The following is a 12,855-nucleotide window of genomic DNA, read 5'->3' on the forward strand; positions in this document are numbered from 1 at the left end:
ATATAGTTTTGCGTATCTTATTTAAGATACGCTTCACTGTAACAGGCTGCACAATAATTATAGATAAGCTCTACTTTACCCATGCTGTTCAGGAACCCTCTCAGTGAGGAACGAAGCCCACTGGCTGACACAATAACTTGAAGCAGGTGGACTACAAGAGCACCAGACAGCCAGTCCAAGACCTGTTGGTAAAGGAACACAAATACAACTTACAAATGCAGACAAAAATAATTCAAGTTTACATAATCTTGCATTTTAAGGCATTTCGGGGACTTTTTATTTTTTTCACTTTTTCACGATGGTAAGGCTATAGTAAGGCATGTTTTGGGAGATTTTTGAAATATTCATATAAAATACTTTTTGGCCTTTTAAACACAAAATATTCACTTGGCAGCAAGTTTTACGATATAGTTTTGCGTATCTTATTTAAGATACGCTTCACTGTAACAGGCTGCACAATAATTATAGATAAGCTCTACTTTACCCATGCTGTTCAGGAACCCTCTCAGTGAGGAACGAAGCCCACTGGCTGACACAATAACTTGAAGCAGGTGGACTACAAGAGCACCAGACAGCCAGTCCAAGACCTGTTGGTAAAGGAACACAAATACAACTTACAAATGCAGAAAAAAATAATTCAAGTTTGGATTGAAAAAAAAAAATTACCTGCCGAATGAGACGAAGTATCTGCTGATGTATTTGGTGCATGTGTCTGACTGCTTGTTCCATAGCGCCAGTTGTAATTGCTTTAAAGCTAAAGCCGGGTCATATCACACACCAGGATATTCATCTTCTGACAACTTCTCTCAGCACATTGTACATTTCAACATATTAATGCATTAGGTCAAAAAACTCAAACAAAATGAAGGATCCACTGACAAAACTGTATTGCCCTTCAACTAATTTATTGATGTACTGAACATGGGAAAAAAAAAATATCCAAACACAAAGTGAATAACATGTACATCCTTTTAAATACTCAAAAGTTATCCTATTCCAAAAAAAAAAAAAAATCGCTGTGAACCAAGTCAAGACTATACAACTTTGAATAAATAATCATTCTTATAATAGGAAATGAGAAGGTTGGAAGGGTTTTTCTTGTCCGGCCATCAATACCAATTTTTCTTTTTAAGACCAGATCATCGCGAGCGCAGGAAATTTTAAAGGCTTTGCGATCGACTTTGAGGATGACAGGTCAGACATGAAAAACGTGAATCCAACCCAAAGCAGCAAGTACCACAACTCATCTAGACTTAAAGTTATCTTTTACAAAGAACACAAAGGAGGAATAGATAAACAAGAGAAAGCAGTTGCGAAGATAATCATATAATCCATAGCACACTGCTCATTTGAGGGGAAGCATGACGAGTAATCGGTTTAAATATCAAGCAGGATGCAGGTGCAGGTATTCAGTGCATCAAAGGCCCCACCGGCCTAACGGTTTGTTCAGGAGTCTTCATGTTCCCACAAACGCCTGTCACCACTACTACTGATAATGCAACTGCTTCACTGATCTTCCCCCAAAAGTGTTTAAAGCAATTTACACCTTTTTTGAACAATTGTAAAGACAGGTTATATGCATTACGTTTATATATATATATATATATATATGAGCATGAAAAAAAAAAGGAAACCAAAAGAAGAGAAAAAAAAATCCTTCAAAATTGTGGTTTTTATCCATTCTTTACCACATAAATATATATCTATTATGTTGTATATAAAATAACAGAACAAACCCAAATGTCTATAATTTTTTTAAATACCTTTTTTTTAACGAAGCAAGACTATAATCTACAGACCAAACAACCAACAAATTTGATGCACTGTAATGCTAGTCCAGAAGACAACCCAAAAATTTCAACACAAAAGGTAAACTTAGTTATATATGCCCCAAAAAACCCTTATACATACAGTAATCAAACAAAAGTTATAGTCATATCACACTTTCCAATGAAAGTCCAAACTAGAACCTAAAGAATTCTGTTAAATATCAAACATAAAAAAAACCAAAACATATTTACATAGCTCAAAGCTCGCGAGTAAATTTTGGTTCTCTTCACCACACTTTTTTTTTTTTTTAATCTTAAGCTTTCTGCCAACCACGGGCTTGTCATCATTCTTTCATACAAAGTATGTAAAAACCCTCATGGTCAATATTAAGACAAAATCCATCTAATGATACCTTGAAGGTACACCACAAAACACCATGTGCTCCATTTGAAGGGAATCCTTTAAGAAGAACTGACTATCACCCCCCCTTTTAACTCTTGACGATGACTGCGCTTTTTTTTTTATTTTTATTTTTTACATCTGCATGCACATTTTGGCGAATAAACCCTTATGTTTCTGTACGTTTCCCAAATCAAATTGGTAAGTGAATTGCCAGTGTTAACTACAGGGACAGGGACGAATGGGGTCGGGGGGACGGGCCGGGGAGAGGGGCATGGATGATTTTACAGATGAAACCAGCACTGCCATTGATTCTAGAATCTAAAGATTATACAAAGATCTCAAAATGTATCTTTTACATCATAAATCTCTCCAGAAATTTCAACCACTGCAAACTTTCTTGTAAAGTTCAAAAGCTCACAAGGTGTCATATGAAGATATTTCTCAAAGTATCCAAGTCAAAATATTTTGTTCCAGGTCCAGTAAAAAGTTTTCTCCAAATTTTTCTTTTTATAAAAATAGATGCTTTTTAAACCCACATCAAAGAGGTTCTTAGCTCTTTGGCAAGGTACTGCTTTAAGAATTTTTTTTTTGTCTTTTATCCATTATGTTTTACAATAAGCAACATTATGCAGCCAACCGATAACCAACTGATATAACTACGAACAGAGAAAATTAAGTAAATGCAAAATCGATCAAAGTAAGTACCGGCAAACCACGGAAGGCCAAAAGGCAAATTAGAACACAGAAAAACACAAAGAAAAGTCACGACACGTAACTTCACAAGACCCAACTGTTTCAAAGCAGGTGTGCAACAAAATGACCAAACCTATAGTAATGTTTTTAGAAGGTCCATCAGTAAAGACAGCAAGAAGTCAACATCACAGGCAGACCTGCTTTTTTTCCTCTTTTAAAGTATATTCAGAAGATTCGAAGCCTAGCAAACAAAAAGGAAGAGGAAAAAAAAAAGATACGCGGAATATTGTTTTTTGTTTCTAACACTGATTTACAAAGCTGTGTTTTACTAATGTAGAAAGTAACACTTGACACGCTTCCATTTTCTTTTTTCCTCATATTTGTGATGAGTTTTCTGGAAACAATCTCAGTGGGTGATTAGGCTTTATGTGTTTTGTTGGTTTTGAACGACACCTGCAGTACCCTGTCCCCCAGGCGATATCCGTTCAAGCTGGCGATGGCCACCGCCGCTTCGTCGTAGTTAGTCATGGTGACAAAACCAAATCCTTTGCACTTGTTTGTGTTGAAGTCCCGAATGACTTTCACATTTGTGACAGCGCCAAATGGACCAAACATCTGCCAAAGGATGCTCTCATCGGCATCTGGAGCCAGGTTATAGACGAAGATACACCAGCCGGTGCCTGCGTGACCCGGGATATTGATGCCGGCTAGGCTGGTCACTCCATCTATGGCCATGGGTGAAAACCTGCTGTAAAATTCACAAAGTAACATGGTTCACCGTCAGGAGTGCTGGTTCGCGTAAACCTCACCTCAAACCTACCACGATCAGCCTGACTCAGTGAGGGCCAGAGCCAATCAGAGCTATGTTTGATGGCTAGAGGGCAGAGCAACAACACTGCCAACACTGAATTTTTTTTAATATTTTAACTAAACTAAAATTTAAAAAAGTCAGAATGACTTAGTTTTAGAAATCCAAGTCTAAATCTATATTGGCTAGAAAAAAACACTGTGCTGACACTTTAAATGGTTGGACTGGTTTATATTATTACATTTATATTTAGGTGTTTAATATCCTAAATACTTCATTCCGCAACAACACAAATCCATGCTGGGCTTTGTGATATTTGACACTGATTACAAGAGGACGATAAGCAGTGCAGTAGCAGAGCTGAAAATCACAAATCCTCAAAACTTGGAAAGATTACATGGGAAGCATTTGGATTTACATTAAAAAAGACATCAACAAAAACACTTGCAGGTTACGCAAGGAGTCATTAAAGTACCACATGACTAAGTAACTTAAGCACACAGTTATGCAATGCATTGCTCTGTGTAAAGCAGAACTGTTAGCAGAGGATGGAGAACAGACGTTAAAGCAGGCAAAAATAAACTTGTTTTCGCCCCCACCTCATCTCAAGCCCTGCCAGCTGCTCGCCAGGACGTGTTAACAACAATTAGAATTATATATTATATAGTATAGTTATATAGTAATACTTATATAGTGATATACCAGCCCTACACACTGCTCCCGAGGCTCTTAAAGCTGCCCACTGATCACCGTAGTGATGGGTTAAAAACAGAGGCTCAATTTCGTTGTATTCCCGTGTTACAATGACAAGAGACTATAATAATAATAATATATATTTTTCTGACTTTATAATATTTAGATTTTTCCTTATGAAGTTTTATATTAGATTGGTAAAATTTGTATCATTTGAGTGGCTTCTAGTAGATATTTGGTGTAATAATGGTATAGGTTTATATAACAAGCTCAAAAGAAATATAAAAAATACAATGTAAAAAAATAATCATTTGAATATTTAACATGAGATGCAGTCGATATTTGAATCAGATTTGAAGGAGGGTGTTGACTGCCCTAGTCTGTACAACTGTACCATCACAAATTTGCATGTTGCCCTAAAATCCATGATACCTTTAGTGAACATTTGTTTGCACATTGCTGTGGTATAAATGAACGTGTGATGCGTTGGGTACAGCTGTCATACTGGGCTTGCAGTTCAGCTTTTCTGCATATCCTCAGACTATGGATGTTGTTAAAGAGGCTATCAAAATAGTTGGTGTAAGATGAGATGAGACCCCTTTTCCCAAAAAGGTGGCATTTGCTTAAATGAGCTGTTCTTTATTTCATATTAACGCTTCACCCTGCTACCGTTAATTAATGCCCTGCCTTCGGAGCATATGAGGCACGCAATTTTAACTGCTTACTGGAAGAATGACAGACATAAATTTCTCCGCCAATTCATTTTTAAAACAATGGTAAATAAATTATTTGATTGTCTCAACTTAGTAATGCTATTGTCAAATTAACTGGAATAGAATCATCGATGATCATCTAATCTCACAAATTTCTCAGTGATTGATCACAGGTCCGGCCAGAACCATCACTGGGTCCAGATAGTCATTTCAGTATGTTGTGGCTCTACATTACATTTTTTAACAAATATATGTCTAAACTATGTTACTCAGTAAAACAGTATTACTGGTCATAATAACTAGTAATATCTTTCTTATTCTTCATATGCCTTTAATTTTGTATTACAGCAGCAGAGCATTGATTTCAGACATGCATTAGAATTAGCGATTATGAGACTGACAAAATTCAAATCACCTCTGCTGGAAAAGATGCAAAAACAAACTTCTGGCAAATGCATTATGTTGATGGTTAGTCAGTTTTAATTTGGGCCTGAAGTGAAATAAAAAGCCAGACCAGAGTTCTGGCCTCTGCTAAATGTGGTTTTACAGTTGGAGAATATACTCAGAGTGCATGAAAAGCCTATGAATTATTACAGCAGGTGTCACGTAAGATTAGCTGCTTCACTTGGCCTCTCAGGGAACATCCACCATGACAGGTGTGCTCGCAGCATTACAGACCCAGAGAGAAGTGGCGAGCAGGGCAGAGAAGAAATCACTCTAATATTCTTGAGCTTTCATGGGACCGGATAAAATCGTACCTGAGGAAGGTACTTTATATTTATAAAACTCTACTCTGACAAACTGGTATCGTGCTGAATCCCCAGTGAGTTCTGATGCAACTGGCCTTAAAATGGGACAGGGCTGTCCATAATAGATCAAGGTGAGTGTCACGCTCAAAGTACAAGTACGCAATTGTGTGCAATAACAAGAAAGGGATTGTAAAATTCTGTCTTTGTAATGTAGACAAGATATGTTTTGACATAATGCTCTTATTAATGAAACCAAGTTTTATCACTCTGCCACTAATAATTCACAGTAAAGAGAGTGAAACAAATTAAACAAATACTTTAGTCTTTAAATATATATTTTTTTTTTTTTTTGTAGTCCAACAGTGATAAATTAAATTTTCTTTGTGGTTTAAAATGTGGGATTTAAACTCATTCCTACATTAATTAAAGTAATCTGAAAGTGGTTAATGTGCCATCGTGACATAGCACAAAACTGCACACAACTAAATATGACCTCTGCATTTAAACCATCACCAAGGTGAGCAGTGGGCAGCTTGGGGACTTGGTGCATGGGGACTGTGTTATGGTTAGCGCACCTCATGGTATTAAATTATCAGATTTTTTAAAATTTTCATAATATCCTTAATTGATTTCAAGTTAGCATCCAGGGAAAGTAAAATATTTTTAATTAACTCAGCTAGCAGCTTGTCTGGCAGAAAAGTGGTACTAGGCCAGGTGTAGGTGCTAGCACAAAGGCTAAAGGATCAGTTAAGAGAAAAAAAAAAATCTATTTACCTTTTTACTCCATATGCCATGTTCAGCAAGTTGTCCAACCTAAAAAATAAAAACAACAAAATAAAAACAAAAACACATTTTAATATAGATGTTTTGAGTTTGGTGATCTAATTTTACAAGATGACAGAGATGAGTAATACATCTGGCACCATATCTTTTGGATTTACTTATATATTGCACATATCCTCTATTAAAATACCAATTAACAGAGAGTCCATGCATAGTTAAAACATTAAAAAAAATACAAATTTTTCACAAAACAAATTTTTTCAATGTTTTAAGTCAAAACCTGAAAAGCATACAAGATAAAAATTCTGAGTGCATTATTTATTTCTACATTTACACCTATTGAACTGTCAAAAGTTTCAACAGCTTCCTCTGAATTATCCAGAGTATTGCTCATCTCATTTCCATGTGCGTGTCATAGGCTTACATCTGCAACAGGAGGAACACAACAAAGTTGGAAACATGGATATGGAGGATGAATAATTCTGTTCAGAGTACCGAGGTCCCTCCAACACAGAATGTTTTTATTTGGATGTAATTTCATTTTGATGCTAGGAGTAAAAACACCCTTAAGGGTAAACTCAACATCAAAAGAAGGGTTTATTAATTAGACTTTGCTTCTGTTTTTTTTGTTTTGTTTTTTGTTTATTTTATTGTTTTTTTTTGGTGTGCCCCTTTTACCTGAAGCGCTGTGCCTGCTGTGCGAGGGGTCCTGGGTACCTTCGATTGGGTGACTGATACAGCTGTGACAGCAGAGCCTGGCTGGTCTTCTGGCTTGGGTTATTCGCAAACTTGACCGTTATCGGTTCGGTGGCACCTGGCGGCTTCTGACAGTTCAGGCCCTTTATGGCCTCCTCAGCTTCGACACGCCGGTCAAAACGTATGAACCCCACCCCTCTGGAAACACCTGAGACAAGGCGAGAGGTCGCGGGTTTAGTATAATGTTTAACACAACAAAAATATTATTCAGGAAACAATAAAGCAACTTGACTTCCCTGATGTGAACCAAGAACTAATTTAATCTGATCAGTCATTTAGACAGCACAGAAGATCTGGACAGTGAAGAAGATAGCTAGGATGTTTGAGAAGCAGTACCAGGCTCACTATCATGGAGAATGACAGGTAAGAGTAAGACAGACTTAAACGCATCAATGTCACATGAACAGCATTCTCATCACTGGACAGCTGACAGCCACAGTCCTGAGCTTTTTCTTTTGGCTGTTCCTCTTCAGGGGACGCCAGAGCAGATTAGGCCACCTTTTTGGGGAAAGGGGTCTCATCTCATCTTACACCAACTATTTTGATAGCCTCTTTAACAACATCCATAAATCTTCTGAAGTCTATCTCTTTTCCTTGCCTGGCACCTCCATATTCTACATCTGTTGTCAATAATTTACATCCATGGATGTATCGCAATAATTCCTATTTTCTTTTTAGAAAAACCACAAACTCATTTCATGGTCTCATAGCATATCTCCATACTTTCCTAGTCTCCGTCCTGTTATTTCCCTGTTGATGTCAAGTTAACACCAGGTTAAGTTCATGTCCACAGGTCCAGACATCCTTGTTATTCACTGGGATGCCTTTGGTAACTGCTGTTTAGTATTATTCTTTCACATTTGAATGTAAGGTCCTCCAGTGAATAAAATGCCAATAAAAACAGGGCTAGCTAAGCCAAATATCAATTTCTAACAATAACAAATAAGAAAATTTTACCCTTTACCAGCTGTGGTACTCACCAGTCACTTGGTCCACCAGAATGCGTGAGGTAATGATGCGTCCATATTGAGAGAAGAGCTGCTCCAGTTCTTTCTGAGTCATGGTCTTTGGCAGGCCACTGACGTACAAATTAGCATCTCTGATGGAGGCTGAACTGGGACGAGCATAGGAGACCTACAGGCGAAGACAATTCCAATTAACATCACTCACAGGACCAGGAGCTCAGACAGGAAAGGGCAATGTATGGCACTTCTGAGAAGTTAGTTTCAGGTCTCAGCTGACTAAAATAGTTATAATATCATGCTGGTAAGCTGGAGATATGATTGTTTATTAAATTACTCTCTTCTCCCACAACTATCGTGTCCTCATAGTAGACTTAGTACACACTATGGCAGGGGTCTCACACTCAAATGAGCTGAGATGGCACCGTGTCACTGGATGACCACATCAATATTCAACAAAAAAAAAAAAAGTTTTGTAATTTTTGTGAAACACAAAAGTACTACATACTACTATAGTGCAAACAGCTAGTACCTCATTCTTAGATGACCAACTAAGTTTTAAAAGTTTTAATAATAATTTTTCTTTTCAGCTTTGCCCCTTTTTTCAGGGATTGCTGTGGTAACCCCTCAAAATTAAAATTAAAAAAATTTAAAGTTTTAATAATTAAAAAGATAAATAAAATAGAAAATACTGTTTTTTAAATAATAAACACTATTTTGAACATCTATTGTCACAGGGCTGTGAGTGGCCCCTGGGCCAGGAGTTTTATACAAATAACTAAGCAATTACTTAAGGTAATTATCCACTGACATGTAATTGAAAAAAAGGTTGTTAACCTAATAGTTTCAAAAAAGTTTTCTACTTAAGATTTCCTCTCAATACACCTGAAACCAAAGGTAATTTACAGCCTAAAGGAACAATAACAAGAGTCCTACTATATAATGGTGTGAATGGTGGACATTACATCATTTAGTGGGTCCCCTTAAGAGCCAGGAACTGCACAAATAAAATTGTATTGGTAAATACACAAAAAAAGGCCAAAATGAATTGGAAATCTAATTAAACAGTTGTTTGCTCATAACAGCAGAAAAAAAACCCACCACCAAAAAAACCAAAACAAATAAACATGAATGAGTAAACCTTTAGTCGTTTACCATTTTCATACATTAATTTGGAAGAGTGTCAACACCGCAATAATCTGTTCTGGTTTACTGGTCCATTTATCATTATATTTGTCCTCCCTGAGCGCAGCAAGAATGCCTCATCATTTAAATGGACAGTGACGATCAGTCTGTCCAGAAAAACTACAGCTGGCACTTTGGATGTCCATCAACACGGTTGCAATCCTGACAGAGATCGATGTTCCTTCAGGCCTGTGCAGACAGCTCCCATTAAAATAGAATAAATACAACTTCTTAAAAATTACGATAGACAGCGGTACAAATTCTTCCTGTAACTAATTTGTCCCATAACCCTGTCTGGAGACAGCGATTGTTTAGTAAATTCCCAGCAACAGGCTACAATTTGTGCCACATAATGCGTTCACATATGTATGTGTATACAAGAAATCAAAAACATAGACAACTATCAAGGTTCATTATTCTTTGTGGGCCTCTTAATCAAGGACACTTAAAACACACAGAAACCCAGACAGACTAAATTTTGGAAGTAAATTTGTAACAATTAGCACAGCTGTGGAGATGTTTAAATGTGAATACAGTGGAGGAAACATAATCCGTATTCAGACTGAATGGTGGTGACTGATTTGTCATGACTTTCTTTTTCTTCTTTTTACACAAAGTTTCTAAATACAATCTAGTTCAACAGCTTAAAGTTCATAACACCCTAGATTAATTCTTTAATAATGTGCCAAGTTCAATGGAAATTTCTACCTATTATTAAAAAAATGACTTACAATAAGAAAAGGCAGACAAATGCATACAAACAAATGCCTTCTTCCGTCTACGCACCTCCCTCTACCACACTTCCCTGCCCATTTTCACCTTCACACTTCATTTGATGCTAATATTTGCAAAGTGTATTCCTGTACCTTGCCGAGATTTATTTGCACTTCTGAAACAGCAGCTTGAGAATTTTGATGTGTGATTTACAAAAAAAAAAAGGCAAGAGAAAATCCCAACGGTGTTTTTTTTTTCCTTTCCCTTTTCTACCATGAAGCAAGGAGAGGCAGATAGAGTAACATAGCACTCTTAATAATACACAAAAATAAATCAACAGAAATCAATGTTTTCACAGCCATGAACATTTTCCAATTAGTTTTTTTTTTTTTTTTACACAAAACATCAGTCTTTATCCCCATGATCATCTGTCCAGTGCTATGCACCTTTTGTGGATAAAAAACGCTGTGAAATAATATTACATTTAATCATCTGCTTCTGCCAATGGCAAATTCTGCAATACTATATGAAGCAGATTCGTTTTTCCACCAGCACATTGAGTACTACATTGCCTGATGAATGCTAATGGCGGCTACCTTCCAGTAAAGGCATACAGCAGTGCTAGAGCACATGCAACCATAGAAACAGTTCTGCTCTACTTGAGGCCCAGGCAAGCTGCTTGTGCCCAGATTAACAATAGGCTTCCTTCTCCACCCCAGACTTTCTCTCCATCTCATTATTACTGGAATCCGTATGAAAAGATGGTGGTATTTCTGCAATGCTTACAGGATTCTGGGAATTTGACACAAGTACAATCTGAAGAGTCTGTTGATTAAAACGCCTTTTGAGGAGTACACACAATTTAAAATAAAAACCACCTTACCTTAATGGTTTTGGTCTGAAGTCTCAAGCCATTTAAAGTATTGATGGCTTTTTCTGCATCCTTTGGATCCACATAATTCACAAATCCATAGCCTAGACTCTGGCCTGCAAACAGAAGCAGATAATGCATATAACACCAAATAAAGATGAATTGCTTACATAGCTGTATGCAAGGGAAACAAAAACACATCTACTTAAAAAGTCAATCTTTGGTTGGTATAAATAGAGTAATTCAGGAAAAAAAATATTTGAAAGCAAAACATAGCTCAACATCCGGTCCTTTTTTTCTGCCTATTCTCAGACAAATATTCACAATACAACAAATTCTCACACCAATTCTTAAATTAAAAATGACAAGTTTCTCTTCACCAACTCAACTCAGACTGCAGTCCTTTCTCTCGCTCTCTTCAGTTTATCTCTTAAATGTACAATAGATTGACACCCACACCTTATGTGCACAGAGGCAATTCAATTTCCTCCACCCACACTGGTAAGTCTCTGTGCAATTCGCATGCTGGTCAAGTTCACCAGCTCCAGAAGATTGAGCATATTAATACAGTAAGCAACTGGGATCTCAACAGATTTCATACAAGAGGAGACAATCTTACAATGTCCAGCCTTCTAATTAGACAAATGAGAAAAATACAATGACTCTGGAGCCATATTAAATCCCATCACATTTATTGTTTTTCCTCCCATTGAGTTTTGAGAGATCTTGGGGAACAAAGCTTTACTTGTAGATCCAAACACGTGCATCCCTTCTACCATGTCTACCCACTGAGTCAATATCTCTCTGGGGTTCTGCGGCTGAGATTAAGTGAGGTTCATAAACTTAATTTCACCTTGCATCTCAGGGACTGCTATCGCCAGGAGGAACATGCCTAGGCTTTTGAACTAAGCTAGTGCAATGACACTTTTTTCTACTCTGGCCCCAGGGCTGATTTGTCTGTTCTACTGTATGTGGGCACACTATGCCCGTACGGTGATGTCTTCCTACAGAGCAGCTAATATCCGCTACGCCCACTGCTACGACTGGGAGGCTCCAAATATGCTCCGATAACAAACAACTTTCTGCTGTTTTCAGAGGTGGTGGAATGCAGTCGTGCTGGGAGAGATGGGCAACTGCAGCAACCCAGCCCTTATCTACAAATGATAGCAGCCCACTGTGAGAGTTAAATGATGGGAAGAAGTAACTGCAGCAAAGACAAGAGCCACAATCAATATGGGAGTAGTTAATATGAAGTCCTTTTTTGTGTTTTTTTATATTTCTGACATTTAATATAGTTACAAAAGTGTGTCCTTAAACATTTCACTTTCCTATGATGACTGGATGTCACTGGAATTAAACAGATCTATTGTAGTACCAGAATGATGACAAACCTTTCTTAAAAAGGCTAGTTCAACTGTGGCTGAGTTTTTAAAAATAAAGAAAAGTAAAGGTTAATTTGGTTTAATAAAAATCCAGTGTACCATTTGATCTGTTTTATATAAGTATAAGTATACTTTAACAATCTCATGCATGATTGGGCAAAAATAAGAGCTTCTTCTCCACAGTTTTGGGAAATGTAATTGTGGTACTGTTGAAATTGCAGGCCCATATTTTACATGTAGACCAGGGTCTCAAAATGGGCTGAGGGCCACTTCCTCCTCCATCATATTATGTGGACCACACCAATGTGTAATTTTATATACACACACATATATATATATATATATATATATATATATATATATATATATACATA

The 12,855-nt window shown here is 37.0% G+C and overlaps 1 protein-coding gene across 8 annotated transcripts in view; it reads right to left on the reverse strand.

Annotated features, from left to right (window-relative positions):
* Positions 1 to 888: 888 nt before the first annotated feature.
* The window catches only part of elavl2 (ELAV like neuron-specific RNA binding protein 2), a 33,322-nt gene continuing 21,355 nt past the window's right edge, over positions 889 to 12,855 (reverse strand). For 4 of the 8 annotated variants that reach the window (XM_025059559.1, XM_008326921.3, XM_008326913.3 and 1 more), the window contains 5 exons: positions 11,112 to 11,215; positions 8,348 to 8,501; positions 7,290 to 7,515; positions 6,603 to 6,641; positions 3,283 to 3,613 (listed from right to left, as the gene is read on the reverse strand). In XM_025059559.1, the coding sequence (XP_024915327.1) occupies positions 3,283 to 3,613; positions 6,603 to 6,641; positions 7,290 to 7,515; positions 8,348 to 8,501; positions 11,112 to 11,215 (854 nt within the window). Of the gene's footprint in view, positions 3,614 to 6,602; positions 6,642 to 7,289; positions 7,516 to 8,347; positions 8,502 to 11,111; positions 11,216 to 12,855 lie in introns of all 8 variants that reach the window. The other 4 variants (XM_025059561.1, XM_008326897.3, XM_025059565.1 and 1 more) reach the window with 2 other exon arrangements.

Source organism: Cynoglossus semilaevis, chromosome 1 (assembly GCF_000523025.1).
Source record: "Cynoglossus semilaevis isolate Cse_v1.0 chromosome 1, Cse_v1.0, whole genome shotgun sequence".
NCBI classification, from domain to species: Eukaryota; Metazoa; Chordata; class Actinopteri; order Pleuronectiformes; family Cynoglossidae; genus Cynoglossus; species Cynoglossus semilaevis.